This window comes from Pogona vitticeps, chromosome 1, assembly GCF_051106095.1.
Source record: "Pogona vitticeps strain Pit_001003342236 chromosome 1, PviZW2.1, whole genome shotgun sequence".
In the NCBI taxonomy this organism is placed as follows: domain Eukaryota; kingdom Metazoa; phylum Chordata; class Lepidosauria; order Squamata; family Agamidae; genus Pogona; species Pogona vitticeps.
The window spans coordinates 64,406,631-64,429,130 of record NC_135783.1 but is presented as its reverse complement, the minus strand read 5'-3'; the positions used below and the strand labels follow the sequence as shown (position 1 = coordinate 64,429,130).

Genomic DNA, 22,500 nt, shown 5'->3' with positions numbered 1-22,500 from the left:
TTCTCTGACTATCCTCTACAATCCCTTAAAGTTTGGTGAAGATTGGGTTTTCCCAAGCCAGCTGCTAAAGGGCACTTTCCTGGGGGGGGGGGCGACCCACTTTGTGGGCAGATAACTTGGATGTCTAAAACCCAGTTTTTACCAAACTTGGATGGATTATAAAGGAGAATCATGGGTAACTTCTCTGTGGTTTGGTGTCTCTAGGTGCCTGGGGAGAACTCCTGGAGGAGGGCCTCCTTATAGGTGTATAGCATATCCAAACCTCAAACAGGCGTTGGCACAGTGCTGGTTCTCCATACCTCTAGACCTCTTAAGACAAGAATAGAAGAACATTGAGTAATTTGAGAAATAGAAGACTGGTTAGTCCTCTTGCCAGCCACTTCACAGAATTTACCTACACGATAAAAGATTTAATATTCTGGGTCATGGATATTGTTCCTGTTAAATCTGAAAGGTCCTTACCGAGAAGGAAATCGATTAGATATTGAGGTTGAACACTTTAGCCCCTTTTGGGCTAAATGAAGAAACAGATTTCTTATTATAGCACAGTCCCCATTATCGCTGATTATCTAACTGTCCATGACTCGTCTGCCAGCTGAGAATAAGTAGACACCATCCCTTCTGTATTCACACTTTAAATCAATTTTGGAGCTGGTATAGACCAAACAAGAAGCAAACATTCTAAAAGCATGGTATGTAACGTATTTTTCGCTCCATAGGACGCACCTCTCCATAAGACGCACCAAATTTTTAGAAGAAGAAAACAGGAAAAAAATAATCTGTTTTCTTCTCCTAAAAATTTGGTGAGCCTTATGGAGAGGTCTGTCTTACGGAACACACCCTAGGACCATTTGGAGGCTCAGCTAGCCCCCCCTCCCCCGGAGGCCAGAGAGGGCGAAATCACCACCTTCAGGGACTCATCTGAAGCTTCCCAAGCCTCAAAAGAGTCCCAGAAGGTGGTGATTTTGCCCCCTCTTTCCTGGTGGGGGGGCAGGGTGAGCCTCCAAAGGGTCCTAGGGTGTGTTCCAGGACCCTTTAGAGACTCACCCTGCCCCCCTGGGGTCAGAGGGGGCGAAATCGCCACCTTCAGGGACTCTTCTGAAGCTTCCCAAGCCTCAAAAGAGTCCCAGAAGGTGGTGATTTCGCCTCCACTGGCCCCGTGGGGGAGTGGGGGAAGCCTCCCAAGGGTCCTCGAAGGCAGACCCTTGGGAGGCTCCCTCCACCCCCCCTCGGGGCCAGAGGGAGCAAAATCACCACCTTCAGGTACTCTTCTGAAGCCTTCCAAGCCTCAAAAGAGTCCCAGAAGGTGGCAATTTCGTCCGCACTGGCCCCGTGGGGGGTGAGGGGAGCGTCGCAAGGGTCCGAGAATTTTCCAGGACCCTTGCGACGCTCCCTCCCCGACGGGGCCAGCACGGGCGAAATCGCCAGCTTCCAGGACCTTTTGTGAGGCTGGCCCCATGGGGTGGGGGTGGGGGAGCATCGCAAGGGTCCTGGAAGGCTCATTCAGACCCTTGGGAGGCTCCCCCCCAAGGGGCCAGTGGGGGCAAAATCGCCACCTTCACTCCATAAGACGCACAGACTTCCCACACACACACACACTTTTTTTGGGGGGGGGGGAAGTGCATCTTATGGAGGAAAAAATACGGTATATTGTATGCCGTCAACAAGCTGTACTAGGGGTTTGTTGATCTTGTTATGTGCATATTCATTAATGTTTCATATTGTTAACTGTATAGATAAGATAAAAGCTCTGGCTGTCCGAAGCTAGTTGTTTCTAAATTAATATTTAAATTTTTTATGCTTAGCTCCTTAAGAAGGCCACAGCTGACACACATCCAGCCTGAGCTTTTTTTTACTGTATCTCCAGAAAGTTGCTATTTAGATAACAAAATCTACATTGCCAGTTTTTACATATCTTAAGACGCCGTCTCCCATTTGTACTTTTGTGGATAAGGGGAGCAAAAGCAGGTAGTAGTCCTGGCCATGTTCTGCCCTCTCTTTTGCACATATGCAACAACCCAACTTAGCTACTAGAGAATGCTACCTGGCTAGCTCCCCTGCTCCTGATTCCAGAGGTAGTTCCCTCTTCAGAGCCTCTTTAGAGTGGTGAGCAGATGATGCCTCCATGTACCTGTGAGCAATGCATTGCCAGGGCCACCCTTGCTCTTCTCTAGCCCTACTCCCCCCACAAACACACCTCTTTTCTTCAACTTCCTTCCACACTGATACACACCCCAAAAGTGTTCACATCTCTTGAGGGGAATGTTCCCCATCTGTGATTTAAGAATCCTCTCCTCTTTTGTGGCACTGGTTAGCAAATTTAAGACATTTGTAGACTGTAAATTCGTATGGAGTTGCTGAAGCCAAGGAAAGCATCAGATAATGTTCTGCGAAATGACTGATTCTAATATTCATGCTGTGTTATACAGATGCCAAATCAGTACAGTACACTTCCACTTCTGCAGGGACTTATAAAGAATGCAATCAAAAATGCCTAAAATGGTCTTGGGCAATGAGAAAGGTTTTATGTGGTACTTCGAGAATAATAAGGACCATTCTAGCACATCTGGAGTGTTCAAGAAACAGGGTGTCTTGGCTGAAAACACACTTGCTGTGTTTTGATTACCGTGCTCCTTATCTCTGATAATGGGGGACAACTAGAAGAAAGGTTCTATGGATGACCTTAACAAGGGTTGTGAAAGAATGACAAAAAAAATTTGGCCAGAACCTTATTGTTAGCTTATGCTTGTGTAAGAGAAATAGCTTATGTCTTGGTAGCAAATTGCCAGTCATTAACAAGGTGCTGGTAGCTTTCCTTGACACATTTCAAAAGGTATGGTTATACACAGGTCCAGGAACACAGCACCTCATTAATTGGTAGCAATCTGCTGCCAGTACTTAACACAATTTATTTTATACAAGTGTAAATTGGCAATAGAATTCTGGCCATTTTGTTCTATTTTCATGTGAGTCATATTTAAATAGCAACTGATAGTGGCTGATACACGAATATTTTATAACTGTTTGGTTCCTCTTATTTGGGAATGAGTGATACTTTGAAATCTAATGCTCCGTTCACATGCACCCATGCGTATACATACACTCAACTTACCATATTTCCCCCTACATTATAATAAATAGAACTTTAAGCAAATGTTAGTAAGTTCAGAGAAACATGACCACTAACTAAATCTCAGACAGGAAACAGTGTAGAAAGCATTTGCAACAGACAGAACTTTCAGTGAGCACAGAATTGGCTTCAGTTAGAACAAAAGAAGCTGCAAAGCTCAATGTTAAAAAATGTGGTTTTCATTTTCATTTCTTGTTTTCCTTTTTTCCCCTTCCTTTTGGTATGCTTTAAGCTACCTGACTTTAAAAGATGCCCAACAACATTTTCTCTTGCTAGATAAATGAATTAGGCACCTTGTGCCTCTTGCCCTCTGTAAACATACATGTTCACTATGTTTATTATTATGTTGAGGAATTGTTGCACATCTCTTTTTTATTAATTATACTATGAATAAGTAGAAAATAGAAGTATAAATCTACAACCCTGTGTCATCTCCATGTTTCTCGTATTAGCTGGCTCCTCCACCTTCTTAAAAGAAATTAGGGCTTCTACTCCACCTATTTCATTTTTCCCTTCTTTACAAAAGAACTGAGGGTTGGTTCATAACAAACTTTAGCTAAAAGCTATAGTTTTGTTCTCCTAGACTAGATGTGGAAAATTCCTCTTCCTTCAATTGAGCATCATTCAGCCTGGGGAAATTTAGGTACTGTTTTGTCTTTTTACATCTTTGTAGTGGAAGAAATTGCTCTTTCTGCAGTTCTCCATTTCTCGCACACTAGGTGACCTATTTTCTTATCACGTACGTATACAATCTGTAATGAGAGAGTGCCAAAATCTGATGATTGATAAGATTTTGCAGCCACATGAACCAAACAAGCAAAGATCTCTGGAAAGGAATGCAAAGCAGGTGTTTCCTCTAAAGTAACAGCTCTTTCTTTTCATTAACAGTGCTATAACAGTCTTCCTTTACTGATTGCTTGTATGGGTGTGGCAGGTTCTTGTACCCATGGATTTCATTCTGCCTCCCATGGGAAGAAGTGGCTTGAGAATGGGATGAACTGTGCTAAATGCTTCTGACTCCTGGAAAAAAGAGGGTATTGTCCAAAGTCTGGTGTAGTGCAGCAAAGGCTTGCAGCATAAAAACTGCAGGGCTTTGTGATAAATGGGGGCTGCATTATGTCACACATTTTCAGATTTCCCTAAAGTAAGATGCAGTCCTCACAGTAGCTGGAACACAACTGAATTTTCTCAGTAATATTGGACACTATCCCTGTTGAAATGTGAAGTATTTGAAGGCAGTTCAGTTTTAAATGGGCAACTAAAAATCATTAGCTTTAAATATGAACTTCTCATGTGTTGGTACAGTTTGATTTAGTTGCCCACATTTTGGACAATACTGGAGCAGGGTTCTGATTATGGGGACTGTCATAATATGAACCTGCAATTCCAAATTTGCTACTATGCTGTCTGCAGTGCTTGACTAATTCTGGGCTCTTCAGCATATCTGTGCAAATGCTGAAGAAGAAATGTGAAGCTTTAATGCAAATATCCAGGAGGAAACTGATCGAATACCAAAACAGGATGTGCTGATAATCTTAGAGTGTGTGAATAGCTCCCAATTCAATCTATGTCCAAACATTTGTCATACAGATTTGGACAAACCTGCTCTGAGCTGCTGAACCAGTTTGTTCTTGGGTTTGTGTGGGTACTTGGATAGTTCTGGGTTTGTGTTAAAAACAAACCTTCACATGCAGCAAACGATGCTATGACTTGGGATGCAGGAAGCTATGCAGTGCCATCACTTTGGGGGATGTGATGGACCTTAATAGAGAGTTCAGTGTGCTTATGTTTCAGACAATCAAGCACTTTCTCAAGTTAGTGGAGAGTCATCTCCACCATAGATGGAGAAGGGAGCAATCTGCAAGACCACTAAATGCATGGCAGGGGATCCAAAGATTGACTTGCTGTATGAATGATTCTCCCAGTCAGTAACCTAGCTTCCAAGAATATGCCCCAGGAAGACATCAAAAGGGTTTTGTTGGTGGTGTTGGCAGAATACCAAAGGACTAACGTGAAGAGAAAGCCTGCTTTGAAGTGAAAAATATTCAGTTATTTTGCCAACAAACTACAAGAGCAGCGGGTACTGACATTTCTTTGCACCAACAATTAGATAAGGAGAAGGAAAAAACAAATGGAGACAGTGGAAAAATAGTCCCTAATGATACTGTGAACTATCCATTCAAAGCCCACATAAGAAAGAACATTAATCCATCTGCATTCTTTCTTACACACAGTCTTGTTAATATGGTGCAGGAGTGTTCCATAACACAACAGCTAGGCTAAAATTGGCACAGCATCCTTCTCCTTAAATGCAAGATGGCTGTCCAAGCAACTGCAGAGGGATATACAGTATATGCTCTAGTGATCGCACTTTAAGTACTCCCCAGGATCTCAACATTTGGGACTGTCCAGGAGAGTTCTGGGGTAATCCTGGTGGTTCAGCTTTTTGTCTCCTGTTCTAACCTGAATACAACCAGAGTGAACTTGTATGATGTGTTGAGTAGCTGGCATACATCAGGGGCAATTGAAGGTGTCTTGCTCTGTACTGTCATTGGCACACACGAACACACACACAAAGGTACAAATATCCCTGATTTGGTCTGGAAGCAATGTATATTGGAAATAGTCTCACATTTGTAGAAAAAACAGCAAATTAATAAATTTAAAAATTAGATTATTTGGATAGTATAAGATACATAACATGGAGAGATACAATAATTATATACTGTGGAGAAAATATCATTTGTCCATATGATGTTTATGTGTAAATAATGTTGTGGGAGATACCTAATGAAGCTGCAAAATATGAGGCTGAGAGAGTGCCACCACTGCATGCTATCTGAAGTGGCTGGCTCTGTTTAGAGACCCAAAAAAAGATCTTTAGAGAAGTAGTAGTTGATAGGATTTCTGTGAAACTAAAAATCTAGAGCAGGGCTGGGCAGCATCAATGGCCTAGGGGGTGCAATTTTATTGTTCCTAGAATCCGCCAAAGACTGCAGAACTCTGCTGCAATCTAACAAAGAAGACCCACTTGTGCTATAAAACAATTCTGTGCACCTTGTTTCAAATGTGAATCATATGGTCACCATGACATTTCCCAGAGCGCAGATACCTGCTGCTTCTGTGCTTTTAGAGTAAACACTGGGAGGGGGAGAGTGACGAAAGGGAAGCATGCGACTAGTATGACAATCACTCGCACATCTCACTCATGTGTCTCACTTCAGCTGTATGTTTCAAGTAAGTGGATACATGATTATAGCCTAAGGGGGCATGTTTACATGAACCTCAGCCTGCTTAAGCTGGGTGGAACTTGTTTTTAAAGAAACCACTAAAATGGGGATATATCATGATTCAGCTCATATTCAGCATGCACATGAAACATCTCACATCTAACAATTTGGGCTTGCTGATTGCAGTCTACAATCGCAATCTAAAATACCTTTACAGTCACACAAGGCGGAACTATTTGAAGGTGACAGACAGAGGGTTCTTCAGCTTTAAAAATAGCAGAACTATGAGTGTCCTGGGTGTTTGAAAGCAAGAGTGGGGTAACAGATCTAGGTCTTCTGATAGATCACTGGGTGTTAAGTACATTATAAAGTATTTCTTGCTCTTGATGGTTTAACAGGAGACAGTAGGAGTGCCAGGTCTCCAGGCAGCGGCTGGAGATTTAGGAAAGTGTTTGGGTTCCTCAATTCTCCAGGCAAGAGAGAGCTGTGCTGCAGGAAGGGAAAATGGATTTTGTATATAAGGTGTCTTCAAAGCTTGGGTATCCAACTCCATTCATTCTTAGTTGTTGCTAAATCATACTGGCTGAGTACAAGGCTGTTTTTATGTATGTTGCAACACTAGTGCACAAAAAAGCAAAGGAACAGCTTTGCATATTTTGCCACCTCACCAGTTGCCAGTCCCCCACCTAAATCTCAATAATGGGTAACCACTTGTTACCCATATAGCAGGATTTTACCCAGACTCTGGCCCCTTTATCCACATATCCTTCCACAGTTAGCTGGCCATATAAAGAATTTTAGTCACCACACACAGACCAGCTCTTGTATGTTCCCTCTCTGACAATGCAGGAATCTGCCTCTGATATCAGGTTTGGGGTCTGAAATCTAACTGAATGGAATCCTACTGAAACTGGCAACCCAAATAAGCAGTAATAAAAGGAATCTCTTCCTCACCCCACCTCCACCCCCTTCAGAAATGAAGAAGAGGGGAAATTTAAGCAGCAGGGAATTGTTTGCAAGAGCTCTAACCTCCATTCTTTTCTGGTGCTCATAACAAATTTCTGGACACAGAATATTTAGAATGTCGTAATTCTAAATATTTTTTTTTTATTTTGCAGCAGGTTCAGTGTGGTGGAACTCAGGATTCTATTAAACAGTAAACAGGATCCTGTAGGCGTAAATCCTACCCACCCTCAGCTTTAAACATTGCAGATTCTTTCTCCAAACATCTCTGTGTATTCCGTATTTTGCATTCAAGTAAAAAGTTTTATTTCTTATAAGGGCTGTGCAAATGATTGCTTATAGAACACCCAAAATCTGTTAGAAAAGCCTTATTTTACAAGGGAGATTAGACAGAAGCAACCCTCTACAGCAAAAAACCAACAACCCCCCCCTAACCTGAGTCCCCATTTCTCTGCACATCTAGTATGTATCATAAGTAATAAATGGCATAAATACAAAACACCAGAATGTTTATCAGGTGTGCATCTTTTGCCCAAGATAATCTGCATAATTTCTGCATACATACACCTGTAAGCGTGCAAAATGTAAAAAAGACTTGCATGTTGGTGGTGCACATTTAAAGAGGACAGGAAGAGCTTGGTTGCACCTGAAACCTCATGTAGCACATGTGAATTGGGCCCACATGGTTTTTTCCTCATTTTGCTGATGATTTGCTTTGGTTTGTGGTTGTGAAGAGCTGACACGTGGTAAGATTTGAAAAAGCCACAGTGACCGCATTAGCAAGGTAAGTGTTCCTTTCCCAACTGAGATAGAGGAACAAATACTGGCCCAGTGTGTGCTTTTTCTTTGCATGAATTACACCTTCAGAGACATGATGCTTTAGAAAATACCCCATACAATTATCTGCAACATTGGAAGAACACCTCTGGATCCAGCCTTTAATACTTAGGATAAAAGGTACCAAACTGAGCAGGTAAGTCTGACATATCTTAGCTGTGGTTGAAATTGGAATTCTTCCCGAATTTTCTTGTTACTGAATATATTGCAATGTTTCTGATTTTCTGTCTCCTAAACCTGACACCACTTTGCTTGATGGACACAACTATTATAAATCTGATGACAAAATTATTGTGTTTAACAATCCCATGTCTAGCATGGTTTGTTCTGCACACTACTGGACCAACACAAGCTGTAGATGTAAACACACGTTTCAGGTTACCAGGATCTACTGATGTTCTAGCAAAGGGAAACTTTTAAGGAACAGGATATCCATGAATACATGTTCAGCCTAGGAATGCATGATCGATGCTGATACCAAGCTGACGGGTCCTTTCACAAGTCTTGGTTTTCTTTAGGTAATCCTTTTCAGCACCCTAATCTAGAGGAGAAAATTTTTGGGGTGTTTACTAGCATTAGAGAACTGGGAGTCAAAATCCCAGCCCATCCGTTACAATTTAGCTAGAGATTTAATAGGAAAACAATCTGCCTCTAAGGAAGAAGCTTTTGAACAGAGTGGGAGACAATCAAATGGGAAAAATGATTTTGTCTACTCCATGTATGAAAGGTACAACTATGAAATATGTGTATTCCAAACCTACAAGTCTGCTATGGTTCAGCAGTCTTCATTCTTAGGGTGCGACTACTCAACAGGGAAAATTTGCTTGGACACGCCATGATCTGCATTTTAAAAACTGGGTTTCCAATGGATGACACTAATGTAGCTGTCCAGACATCAGACAATTTGCAGGAATCAGCAGGGGCACAGGAAAATAGTTGTGTTTGTACAGCAGAAGCTGCCTTTGACAAGGTGCTAATTAGCAATATCCACCTCTTGTTTACATTTACTTTTCTTTCTACAAGTTCTGATTCATGTCTCACTAAACCCTTCTTATTGTGCAATTGTTGAGTTCCAATCCTCTTTCATAAAATTATTGCAACTAAAGCAAACAAATTAATCAATATACTCATTAACACAGTAGCAGGCCAAAATGCTCTAAAATTATCATTGCATTCCCTTAATTCCCCCCTCCATTTAATGAGCTGAATATTGAGCCAACAGTACGATGTGGCAGCAAAAAAGGCAAATGCTATTTTAGGATGCATTGACAGAAGTATACTTGCCAAATCCAGGGAGGTACTAGTTCCCTTCTATTCAGCACTCATTAGGCTTTAGCTAGAGTTCTGGATACCACACTTTAAGAAGTATGCGAACAAACGAGCAAGTTCAAAGGAGGGCAACAAGGATATGATCAGGGGACTGGAAACCAAGGCCTAAGACCAAAAGAACTGGGCATGTTTAGCACTGAGAAAAGAAGACTGGGGGAAGATATGATAGCACTTTTCAAATACTTGAAAGGTAGTCATACAGAGAAGGAGCAAGATCTGTTCTCGATCATCCTGGAGTGCAGGACACGTAACAATTGGCTCAAGCTAAAGCAGTACAACAATGGAACCAATTACCTTGGGAGGTGGTGAATGCTCCAATGATGGAGGTATTCAAGAGAAAGACAACTGTCTCATAGATATACTTTGATTTGGATTCCTGCATTGAGCAGGAGGTTGGACTCCATGATCTTATAGGCCCGTTCCAACTCTATTATTCACGCTTACACGATTCTCTTCTGGCTGGCAGCTCAATGCCCAAGAGTGTGTGCTGATGTTCAAGTAAAAATGCACTAAGATTTCTTCATCCCTAACTAACAGCCAAGCTGGCTAGGGAATGTGGAAGTTGTAGTTCAGATCTGAAGGACATATGTTGGGAAGAGATCAATGGAGTAATAACACCGTCCCAGAAATCTAATCCAGCTAAAGAAATTTGGGGAACATTACAAGTGCTTTGGTAGATACAAAGGACCTGTTAGAATTTGACAGATTAGATGTTAATATGCATCAGCGGTATATACAAAGGTTGCATGTAGACTTACCTTCCTGCACTGGATCACACATGTTTCAATTACTCATACTACAACAAAAATATCTGTGCTAAGCCATCCATAATTAAATCACATTAATACAAGTCCATTCTAGTGCGTATATTGTTAGGTTTAGAGTTATTTATTTGTTTTATTTTTATTTTGTGTGTCTCCTTAAAAAGAACCCATGGCAGCTTACATCATTAAAAAAACCAATATTTAAAAACTAAAAGCAGTAAGTATAGAAACAGTAAAAAGAATTAAACAAATATGTTAAAAACTGTAAATAAAATCAATACTTAAAACACATTTAAAACAACAGCACAACAATCCATTAAAAACCTCTCAGACCATCAGCCATTAAGGATAAGACTGCTTGAAGAGAAAGGTCTTTGCCTGCTTGTAGAAGGACAACAAAGATGTCTGTGAAGATTCTCAGTCATCCAGGTGGGGCTATCTGGAAGTTGAGTCATGGCAACTGGACTTCATACTTATTAGGTTGAAACGTTTCGCAATTCATCCAAGTAGCTTCTTCAGTCTGAGGAGGGTTGATGGAGATCCTTGATATATCCTCCACATTGGTTTCATTCCCTGCTGGTCTGAATAGGCTCATTAGAAGGACAAAGGACTGCGGGTGGGTGAAAATCCCACTTCTGCAGTCCTTCTCCACCCATTGTCATGGGTCATTAACAGTCATTAACAGTGGTCTTTCTGGTCCTGTTATTTCTGGGGACAGATGAAAGGGCAGCATGATAAATAGATTTTATCTAAGGTGTCCACCCCCCCTTTTGAGTAAAGGATTTTCTATATGCACATGTACAGTCTTCCTTACCTCTCTCTCTCAAACCACCTATCTTCTTGGACAGCAAAGATGGGGCCAGCCTGGCCTCCTTCAGGAGGGAGTTGCAAGATCTGGGAGCAGCAGCAGAGAAGATCCTCTCCTATGTCCCTATCAGATGGACCTGTGAAAGTGGTGGGACTAAGAGAAAAGACCTCTGATTATCTTAATGCCTAGGAAGACTCATAAAGGGAGATGCAGTATTTTTTTAGAAGAACTGATAGTCAAAAATAATTAGATGAGAATCAAGTATGCTTTATGTAATCAAAGGCAGTGTTATAGTCAACAACATTATGTTGTGAAGTTTAAGGGGATCCCAGCTAATTATATTTCTTAGCTAGCTAATTTCCAGATATGCCCATTTAGAGGTTCATTTACCCTTTTCTTCTATGCATTATCCACTTTTATCTTTTTCTTATTTTAAATAGAGACTGCCTGCTAATACCTAAAATTGTCACTTCCACTGCCACAGTTTCCTGTGGTCAAAAAAAGAGGGAACACCATCATGAGCGAGGTAAGTTCCTGATTCCTAAACATAATTCTCTTTTTACTGAAGGTAGATGAGGAAACAACACCATATTATTCTATGACAGAAGGGGCAGAATAAACTGCACCATCTCAAATATCACAATTGATTTTTTTTCCTTTCTCTGAGATGGCAAAGCTACGAACTCCGGCAGGTAGTAATGCTCATTATATTAAGCTTGGAACAGTTTTATTACAACTTGGGCAGTGGATCCGCTTGTTAAAAACAACAACAACCATGTGTGCATTCACTTAGAAACCTTTGTCGGCTGATTTTGCTGAATGGTTAAAATCTTTTGTTTTGTTTTGTTTTTTTACACTCCAACAGACTGGTCTTGTTCACGGAAGGCAAACCTCTGTTGTGGGTGCCTTGTGAGAGATTGACTTTATATGAAACATTGAAACATCTCAGGAGGGAAGCTAGTGGGATGGGCCCCACAAAGTTCTTTTTAAGATCTGTTTTTCTGCACCACTATGGCATTAAAAAAATGAAAATAAATTGTAGAGGAGTAAGAAAAAGTGAATTGATTTGCTCTTACTATTGTTTCTCCCACTGGCTCCCAACAAGGATTTGTCCCTTTCCCCACTTCCCAGGCAAGCATTCCTTCTTGACCAGAGAGTGTTGGCAATTTAGAAATTAAATATTCATGCCTTTCAGGGTATTTATTAATTTTCACTCTGATGATCAAAAAGAAATTTGCTAGTCAGCAACTTATAATTAAAAAGGCAACAATATCCTTATGAATGGATTAGATAGGTATTTATTTTTAACTATTCAGGGGTTTTTTTGTCCACAACAAGCCGAGTGGAGTAAATTAAAGGTAAAGGTAAAGGTTCCACTTGACATATTTTAGTCCAGTCGTGTCCGACTCTAGGGGGCGGTACTCATCCCGTTTTTCAAGCCGTAGAGCCAGCGCTTGTCCGAAGACAGTTTCCGTTGTCATGTAGCCAGCGTGACTAGGGAGCACCATTTTACCTTCCCACCGAGGTGGTACCTATTTATGTACTTGCATTTAAATGCTTTCAAACTGCTAGGTTGGCGAGGAGCTGGGACAAAGCAACGGAAGCTCACTATGTCGCATGGATTTGATCTTATGACTGCTGGTCTTCTGACCTTGCAGCACAGGCTTCTGAAATATAAGATGTCTTGAGTATTAGCCAGTTTTTCCCTTTGAGAAGTGAAAGCATTTTAGGACACTTGCTCATGCCTTTATTTATTAGTACAAAAGTCAGGATGAGGAAAACAAGTATTTGTAAACAAAATGTCAAAAGAGCCAGTATAAACACAAATTCTACTGTCTTTCTTAGTAGTTTAACTTCTAGTGCAAATCAACTCACTCTCAGTCAGTTCCAATGTTAAATGCATTCATTCGAAGTATGTTGTTCTGACAGTTGATCCACTTTGAGGACGTTAAGTCCAAATGCGAGTGGAATACTGCAATATGTAGCCAAAATGTAAGATGGTGGGAAACCTTTCTTCTTGGAATGCAGCTTTTATAAAAACTGAACAGAGCAAAGGATAGTGGGAAGGAAGGATTGCTCATTTTACTAAAAACTGATGAAAGCTGAAATGCTCCAGATGCTGAGGATGATTTGTAGCTCCCAGTTCCTTATTTGGAGAACCTCTGAAACATAGCTGAAGTGTTCAACTGAATAACTACCTGATATGCCCATGCCTATGGATGGACAGTGTCACCGAAGCAACCAACATGAATTTAACCAAACTCCAGGAGGCACTGGAAGACAGGAGGGCCTGGTGTGCTCTGGTCCATGGGGTCACGAAGAGTCGGACACGACTTAACAACTAAATAACAACAACATACCCATGCGCTCAAAGTTAAGCTTTCAAATACCTTGTATTACGTATTTCCATTATTGGGAAACACTTCTTTTCAACATGAAAAAGACACAAAAATATGATCAAAAGTCTTGTATTGCTGCACAATGCACATTAAGTTATAATGGTTTTCCCAATAAAAAATTGGTCTCTGCACCTTAGAATAAGCTTTGAGCTATCTCACATTATACACCCACTCATGCAAAACACAAAGGCATTGACTAGCATCTGGATCAAAATGTTTCATATACACAGGACAATATCAAATGCAGCACACCTTGCCAATGGGAGTAAGGTTAAGACTAATGCGTTAAGACATACTTTAAAGTTAAGAACTATTGACTGATGCGTAAGCTGAGTTCCAACCTAATTCCTACATCATAAGATCAAGAAAAGCATCCGTTATGTGGCAGCATAAACTTCTGTCTGGCCTAAAGTTGTGTTTCACTCAAATAAAGAACTGAAAATTGTAAGAATAAGGAACCAACCTTGTCATTCTAACATTTTCCTCTTCTTGTGCTGTTGCTGTCTTTTAGCTCTGCCCTTTGAATAAGCAACAGGCATTAATTAAGCAGGCTCAGACACTGTTGGCTTCTTTCGAAAACATGAATGACACAGTCAAAATATCTTCCTAGTCTTATCAGATCCATTTCAGCATGATTCCTCATGGTTTTCTCAGACCCATGAAGAATATTAAGGCCAAAGCATTATCCACCCACTATATGTGGTTGTGGTGGTGAGACTGAATGAAATGGGATACAGGAGCTGGCACTTGCGGTACTAATACAGGTGACAAACTTCTAAAATGTTGCCTGAGGCAGAACAGCAAATGATACTCATTACCCATGTCAAGATGCACAATATCACAGACCAGCCAGTTATTTTGGGATTTGAAACAGAAAATCAACCTAGAACACCCACCTGCCTCTGGTGTTAAAAATATAATAATAAAGTAAGTAACTGTTAATTTACTGCCCTTCCATGACACCCAAAGTCTGCTGTCTGAGGTGGCTGCCTCTTCTTTTGCCTAAATAATGTGATGAAATGTGACCTTTAAACCAATTCTGCTCTCCTTTACAACAGGAAACCAGTACGGATTATTTCTATGGCACAGATTTTTATGCTCAGATTGTATCACCATGCAACAAGAAAGAAGTACGAAACTTTACAAAAGCTTTTCTGCCTGTTGCTTACTCACTGATATGTGTTGTGGGACTTGTGGGTAATACATTTGTAGTGTTAACATTTGCTCTGTATAAGAAGTCAGAATCTATGACGGACATATGTCTCTGTAACATGGCAATTGTAGACATATTGTTTGTTCTCACTCTTCCTTTCTGGGCAGTAAACCATGCTCTGGATGAGTGGATTTTTGGTGACTTCGTCTGCAAGCTCATCAAGGGTATCTATGCAATTAACTTCAACTGTGGCATGTTGCTCTTAGCCTGCATAAGCATGGACCGATACCTGGCCATTGTACAAGCAACAAAATCATTCAAGCTTCGATCCAAAACTCTAGCACACAGTAAAGTGATCTGTGTGGCGGTATGGGTATCATCCATTTTAATTTCCACTTCTACTTTTGTGTTCAGTGAAAGCTACACATTTTCTGCCAATGAGACAAACATTTGTGAACACAAATTTAGTAGAGAGTCCAGCATTGTGCTGAAATTATTAATCCTAATTCTTCAGCTTTTCTTTGGATTTTTCATTCCTGTACTTTTCATGCTTTTTTGCTATGCCTTCATAATCAAAACCCTAGTGCAGGCTCAGAATTCCAAAAGAAGCAAAGCCATTCGTGTGATTGTGTCAATTGTGGTTGTTTTTCTCCTATGTCAAGTTCCATATAACATGGTTCTTCTTGTGACAGCAGCAACGATGGGACAACCAGATAAAGATTGCAAGAATGAAATGCAAATGGCTTATGCAAAATATATAACAGAAGCTCTAGCTTTCTTCCATTGTTGTATGAACCCTGTGCTCTATGCATTTATTGGGGTGAAATTTAGAAATTACTTTTTGAAAATAATGGCAAATCTTTTCTGTGGGAGGTACAGGAAATGGGGAAGCAGCCATGGTTCAAGGATAAGTTCTGATACTTTCTTTTCCAGACAGACAAGTGAAATTTGTCAATAACATACTGAATCTTTGCAATTGTTATACAATGTCACTATTCATGGCATAAACAGAGATGTTGATACTATATTTTTATTCACTTCATATATGTAAAAATGACAGAATTTCATTCCATATGAAACTTTTTGAATAAGACATGTCTTCATTCTCCTGATAGGACTACACTTCTGGATATTTACAAGTTTACATCTTGTCTTCAGTCATACAAAAAACCCCACAATATTGCCATGCAAAAATGTTAGGATCTTCTCGCCCTCCTCTTGTTGCTCAGTTCGCAATCATTATGCCATTGTTGTGAGCTAGCTGTTAGAGAAGTGCCGTGAAATGCTTTGTTGACTTTGGAAGTGTAGCTATTTCTGCTTGCTCCCATTAATACAAAGTATTATAGCTATGTGGACAGAGGAATAAGCTCTGGAGCTGTGTAGATTTTAAGTACTACTCCCAGAATTATATTCTATAAAATAACATTTTTGTATGTGTGCAAATATTGTAATATTACTGCAAGGATAAAGGAATTTTAGCATAACTTATGAATAGTCGTGTTTCTAAAAAGGCAAAAACATCCTTCTAGCATAATACAAACTGGAAAAAAGAACACTGCACGTGCCCTCTGAAACGAAACTGCACACAGCAGAACCATACCTCCTAAAAAAAAGAGATCACAGCTTGGAAGGAATTAGTTACAGATAATATGCTGGGCTGTAACTAGTCAGTTTTTGATAATGAGTAATATAATATGTACAGTAGTTGTGATGCTATGGTGAAAATAATGTAACAAACATTTATGAAATTCATGTCTAGGTATCACGGTTTTATGCCATTCTTCTTTTAGACCTGGGTGATAAGAGAAGTGCTCTTTGGTGTCGTCTTTTATATTTTTGTACAGACAGTATTTGCAATATACGGTATCTGCTATGACCAATAAAGGGAAGGATAGAGAAATTTTCTATAGGATAAGGCATAAGTCTTTCAGCTGGAGTGACTGCATTTTATGATTTCCTCATGGAAAGAACATGGCAAAAACAAAGAGCAGTGATTGGATGGTGACATTATCTGAATTCCTCATGAAAGATGAGTGGCTGTAGGCTTTGTAAGCACCTAGGCTTAGCTACTGAACTCCCTCTTTTCAGGCCAACAAAAAAGCGTGCTGCTTATATACCGCCCCATAGCGCTTCAAGCACTCTCTGGGCCGTTTACAAGTTAATTATGCAGGCTACACATTGCCCTTCCCAGCAAGCTGGGTACTCATTTTACCGACCTTGGAAGGATAGAAGGCTGAGTCAACCTTGAGCCGCTACCTGGGATTGAACCCCAGGTCGTGAGAACAGTTTTGGCTGCAGTACAGCGGTTTAACCACTGCGCCAGTGGAAGGGGCTGGAGACTATTCTGGCAGAAGGTCTTTGGGAACACCTCCCACAACATGCTCCAAACTCACTGACAGAGAGAGCAGGAAGAATATTTGAACTATATTCTTTCACCAGCCAGAACTGGGGAAAGTTGCTTTCTCCCAGCCATGTTGGATTCTGGGGATTATTGTCCAAAAATGAAAGTTTCCAAGCTCTGCTCCCCACACCTCCCACATTTGCTGCAGGAAATGTAAGAAGCAACCTAAATTGTTTATTTCTTTAATTAATCACTGAATAAATCTGGAAGTTCTCTTTCAATGATTAATGCAAGTATCTTTGCTGAGATGTCACACATCAACTTGATTTAACTGCATGTTTATGAAATATAGACCTTTTTAGATGACTAGCTTAAGAATCCAGTGATGCTTTCTGGGAAATGGAATTTGTTTAAAAGAGATCACTGAATTTTAAATGGATTGCTTAAAACTAGTAACAGAACAATGTACTGTATTAGTAGTTAGAGAGTAAGCAGCTTTGCTTTTTAAAAAACTGAAGTTATAAATAAAACTGATTTAATTCTTCATGTGAGAAAAATTGATTGCTATGGTTTGTATAATATCCATTTTTAAATGCCAGGGAATTCAGTCCTTCAGAAAACATAGGAGTTTATGAGTGTGGAATAATGCCTCGTGTACCCATGATTCAAAACATCAGGAAATGGTCTGATATTGCCTTTCAGTATCATTGCTATCAGAAAAAAAAGATGCCAAGCGTTGTTGATCACACCAATTTCAGCAGTCAAGATGGTCTACAGGTTTTCCTTTTGGGTTCAGTCACTACCATTCAGAAAGAGACAATGAGTAGCAGAAAATCTCAGAACGTGACTTATTTTTGCACCAGTTAACTTGTCATCCAAACACAAAGCAATTATCATAGCTGGTTTTTTTGGTACCCTCGTTCAATCAATGTGTATTGGCACAAATAAGGACAAATGAATCAGAAACTTCCAAAGAGCATATTCTAACTTTTTCTTCCTGTGTAAAAGTGCCCTATTACCTGCTGCATATTTCACCAAGTACAGAACAGGTTGACTTCAAAGAAAGAAAAGCAGGAAAACAATGTTGTTTGAAAAGAAGCAGGTTGGTTTTTGAAATTTATTTTGGGAATTATATACCTGCTACCTTTCAATGATGGCTTATAGAGTGAATAGGGAAGGAGAATACACGCGCGCGCACACACACACACACACACACACACACACACACACACACACACACACACACACACACACACACACACACACACACACACACACACACACACACACACACACACACACACACACACACACACACACACACACACACACACACACACACACACACACACACACACATAAAGGACTTTAAAATTGTTTGTCCGAACTTCCCCAAATTTGGCACAGAGCAAAACCAGACTAGTAACAGTTTGCTAAATTTGGTCCAGAACCAAAATCTGTTTGGAAAGTTACATTTTTTAAATTTAAACCATTTCCTTTTTGAGCCAGCTGTGCTGCGCAATTTTATGTCTTGTTCTGAAAAAACTGAAATACAAATAGTGACCATGTTGGGAGGTCTGGCAGTCTCGTCACAGTGCCTTCCTGCTGTTGAAACAAAATGTGAAAACACTCTGTTCTATATGGGAGCTTGGAGGAAGGAATATAAGATTGCCTATCTTGTTTTTCTAATGTGAGGCTACTTTCTTGTATGTTCAAATTGGATTCAATGCAAAAAATCTTTATAAAAAATTTACTTTATTGGTTAATTGCTTAAAACTATAGGTCATTGCAATGTATCAATGACAGCATCAAATATATGTAGCACTGTCATATCACAATTTCACTTACAGTGGTGCCTCGCAAGACGGGCACTCCGTTTAACGACAAATCCGCATTACAACAAGGTTGTTGCGATCACAAAATGACATTTTGAACGGGGGAATTTCGCTGTGTGATGATCGGTTCCCTGTTTCAGGAACCAATTTTCGCTTCCCGACGATCAAAACAGCTGATCATTGGGGTTTCAAAATGGCTGTGTTTAGGAGCCATTTTTCACTGCACAGGCACCTGAAAATGGCCGCCCCTGTGGATGATCTTCACTGGATGGTGAGTTCTTAGCCGATTGGAATGCATTAACCAGGTTTTAATGTGTTTCAATGGCTTTTTTATTTTCGCTTTACAACGTTTTCGTTCTACAGCGATTTTGCTGGAACGAATTAACGTCGTAATGCAAGGCACCACTGTATATAAAAAAGGTACGACTTCCCTTCTTCTTTAGAGTTTTTGGCATGAACCTTCTTTGCTGCCAGGGCAAATTTTGTTTACTTGATGGGTAGTAATTACATCCCTGCCCACAAGCAGCATACAAAGGGAGGGATGTCACACAAAGTTCTAAGTATGCCTGCAAGGATTGTTAAGATGCAAGGGCATCTTAACAAATAATGAGAAGCATCTTCAACTTCTCCTAAACCACAAATGCAAAGTCTTTGGTCAAAAGGGACATTTTCATATCTTCCTACTAATATAGCTGTTGGCATACGCTGAGGTTGGGAACACTGAGGTTAAATTAACAAAACAGTCCTCCAAGCAAAATGATGTTTTATATAAGGGGAACCAACAGGAATAGGACATTTCTGAGATGCACAGAGGTCCTGCCTCTTAGAGTAAATACAATTTTTTTTCTTTAACCAGATGCTTAGCTCTATTTGAAACAAGGGTAGGAAGGGAGTCTGTGTCAATCCCATAGTTCTGCAAAATAGGTCTAACTAAATTCACCCAGGATTTTTTTTGATGGATTCTGGAGCTGTTCTGTGTAGCACTTCTTAGGAAGGCGAGAATCATTCATGCTGGCCAATTTCAGCCAATACACGGTCAGTTCAATTTGAGAATGTATTTCAATTGAAATCAGTCCTGCTTCCTTAGATATGCAGAAGGTGTGCTGTGGGGGACAGTTAGAAGAGATTGAATAAAAGAACTTTGGATTACTTCTTTGGTGTAAGTCTTTGACCAGATAGGCAGGGTATAAATAGAATAAATAAATAAATAAATATATCCCCATATATCTGCCCCATATGTTATTTGGGATACTATTTTCCTGGCAAAAACCTCAGCTGCAGGGGCCACCAACCTCCCGCCATGGGTTGAGGTAAACCCCAAAAGAGACTGAGATGCTTCCAGATTAATTGCTTTCAGATGATATTTACATAAAAGTTGGGCATTGAAACAAAGGCCAAGATATCTAAAATTGTGTATGGAATTTCCTCTTCTTTCCAAAAAACTACAACTTTAATTTTGGTGTAATTGATGGTCAGAAGTGCACAGGTCAGATTCTCTTGCACAGAATTTGGTCAAACCCTGCCTGTTCTTCTACTATTACTTTTCAACAGCTCAGGGCTCTAATTTGCCCATTAATATTTGGAGTACAGTTTAAGAGACTACATTGAGAAGTCTGATGGGTCTAAAATTGTTTGGGTCAGCTTTTGAGCCTCTTTGGTGAATAGGGACAATTATGCTTACACCCTAGCCCTGAGGTATTTCCCCATGTACATGAACATTATAGCAAGCACTGGACACCGTCAAGCGGTATTTGACTTAAACAACTCTCCTGGGAGCATATCTTCACCAGGGGCTTTGTTACTGGGTAAAGGGCTGATCAAATCATTTATTTCATCTGGAGTGACTGGGTCCCCAGTCAGGGCAAAATGAGAGAGAGAGAGCAGAGCCATACAAAAAGGTGGTTCTGATTTAGTCCCAGAAATGGTGTGACTATAAAGAGCTGAGAAATGGGCTTGCCATTGTGAGGAGGGCATTTGATTGTCTGAGGCAGTGGTCCCCAACCTTGGGCCTCCAGATGTTCTTCAACTATAACTCCCAGAAGACTTCACCACCACCTCTGCTGGCCATGATTTCTGGGAGTTGCAGTCCAAAAACATCTGAGTAACAAAGGTTAAGAACCACTGGTCTAAGGTACCAGAATAAGTGTTCGTTCCCTTTGACACTAATGACCAAAACCTGGCCGTATCTCTTTTCAAAGCTGCTGCACCTAACTCTAACCAAGATTTCCTTAGGTGTTCTTCCTTCTTCTGCCAAAGCAAGATTTTATATTCTCTGCGGAGCTGAACACAGGAAGAAAAGTTTTCTTATGGATCCTCCAGCCTCAGTCTCCTCATTGCTCCTGCCAGGATACATTTCTGGGTGGCACACTGGGCATCCAACCATCCCTGATAGCACTTTCTGTCTGTGCAAGCAGGCTTAGAAAGAAGACAAAAAAAGGTTTAATTACTTTAACGACTTTTGTCAAACATTTCCAAAGGGTTGGGGGAAGTAAAGAATTGTTCTCTTAAAAATAAGAGATTGGGAGACATTAGAAATAAATTTATCTGTTCTTGTAAATTTCCAGTCCATCACAACTTTCTCCATGAACTATCAAATTTTCCTTACATGGCATTATTGTTAATGATTTTCTGATTGATAAAGAAAGTGACAGTTGAATTGACATATGATCGCTTTCGGGCCTACTAAGAACTTTAAAATGTCCAAAGAACGGCAATACCAAATGTGAAAGAACCATATATTCTATCACACTTGCAATGCAAAAAATGATTGTGCATAGGCTGCAGTTGATTTTTAGAAAGATAAAAATCTTTATTGGCTCACCAAAAAGATACAAATATGATGAATATAACTGTACATTAAAAAAAACATGAAGACACAGAAAAGCGATAAAATAGAAAGGCAATATATACATGCTGCAATTTAGGAGGGTGCTAGATTTTCTTTTGTATCCAAATTTCCTTTTATTTCTTGTTTCTTCCACTCTTTTCTGAAGCAAACCAACCAACCAACCAAAATCCAGCCGTTATGCAGTCTTCTCCCAGTCAGGAAATGGAGAGGGGAGTCTCCTGCTCATTCTAAGATTTTGCTCATAGACTCTAGCAGGGAAGATGGAGGGGGCCTATCTTACCCTGCAACCTGGTAATAAGAGTTCATAATTTGTAGTTTGGGCTGTGAGTGATACAAATCGCCAGAGCCTTGCAGTGTTATTTTGTACCTTATTATTGCACATATGCATCTGAGTCAGCTTTTTGCGTAACAGTCTGGTTCCATTACAAATGTACTTCCCAGCAGTACTTTTTCGTTTTTCTCATGGAGGGAGGAGTCTGCGTGGTGGAAATAGCAGCAAATGAAAGATGATGCGGGTTAGGTGGGGATTAACAGCAGCAACGGAATTAATTCACAAGCACTGATGCAGTGAGGCGAAGGCCACAAGGGACCAAGCCCCAGAACTTTCTGACCTTCTTTGCCATGCCCTTTGACCTCTGTTTTTTTTTTTTTTTTTTTTTTTTTTTTTTTTTTTTTTTGGGACTTAACCACATCCCTCACAAGACCTGGGAAAGAACTTGATTTTTCCAGGAAGGTTGTACTGTTGCAAGGTATCTCTGGTGTAATGCGAAGTATTTGGGAGTTATTTGGTTTTGAATGGGCAATTAAGACCCTTTCTCTCTACAAAAGACTTGCTCCTCATCTGTCCATAGACTGACCCAGGT

The 22,500-nt window shown here is 40.2% G+C and overlaps 1 protein-coding gene across 2 annotated transcripts; it reads left to right on the top strand.

Moving 5' to 3' along the window:
- The first annotated feature begins 1,368 nt into the window (after positions 1-1,368).
- CCR6 (C-C motif chemokine receptor 6) lies at positions 1,369-17,511 on the top strand. 2 transcript variants are annotated; one of them, XM_072994223.2, is made up of 3 exons: positions 1,369-8,296; positions 11,502-11,587; positions 14,519-17,511. In XM_072994223.2, exons 2-3 carry the CDS (start codon positions 11,579-11,581, stop codon positions 15,569-15,571), a joined length of 1,062 nt encoding a protein of 353 aa, XP_072850324.2. In that variant the 5' UTR covers positions 1,369-8,296; positions 11,502-11,578; the 3' UTR covers positions 15,572-17,511. The 2 variants fall into 2 exon arrangements, with proteins under 2 accessions (XP_072850324.2, XP_078239318.1); XM_078383192.1 differs by having other exon boundaries at positions 1,369-11,587.
- The last annotated feature ends 4,989 nt before the right edge of the window (positions 17,512-22,500 follow it).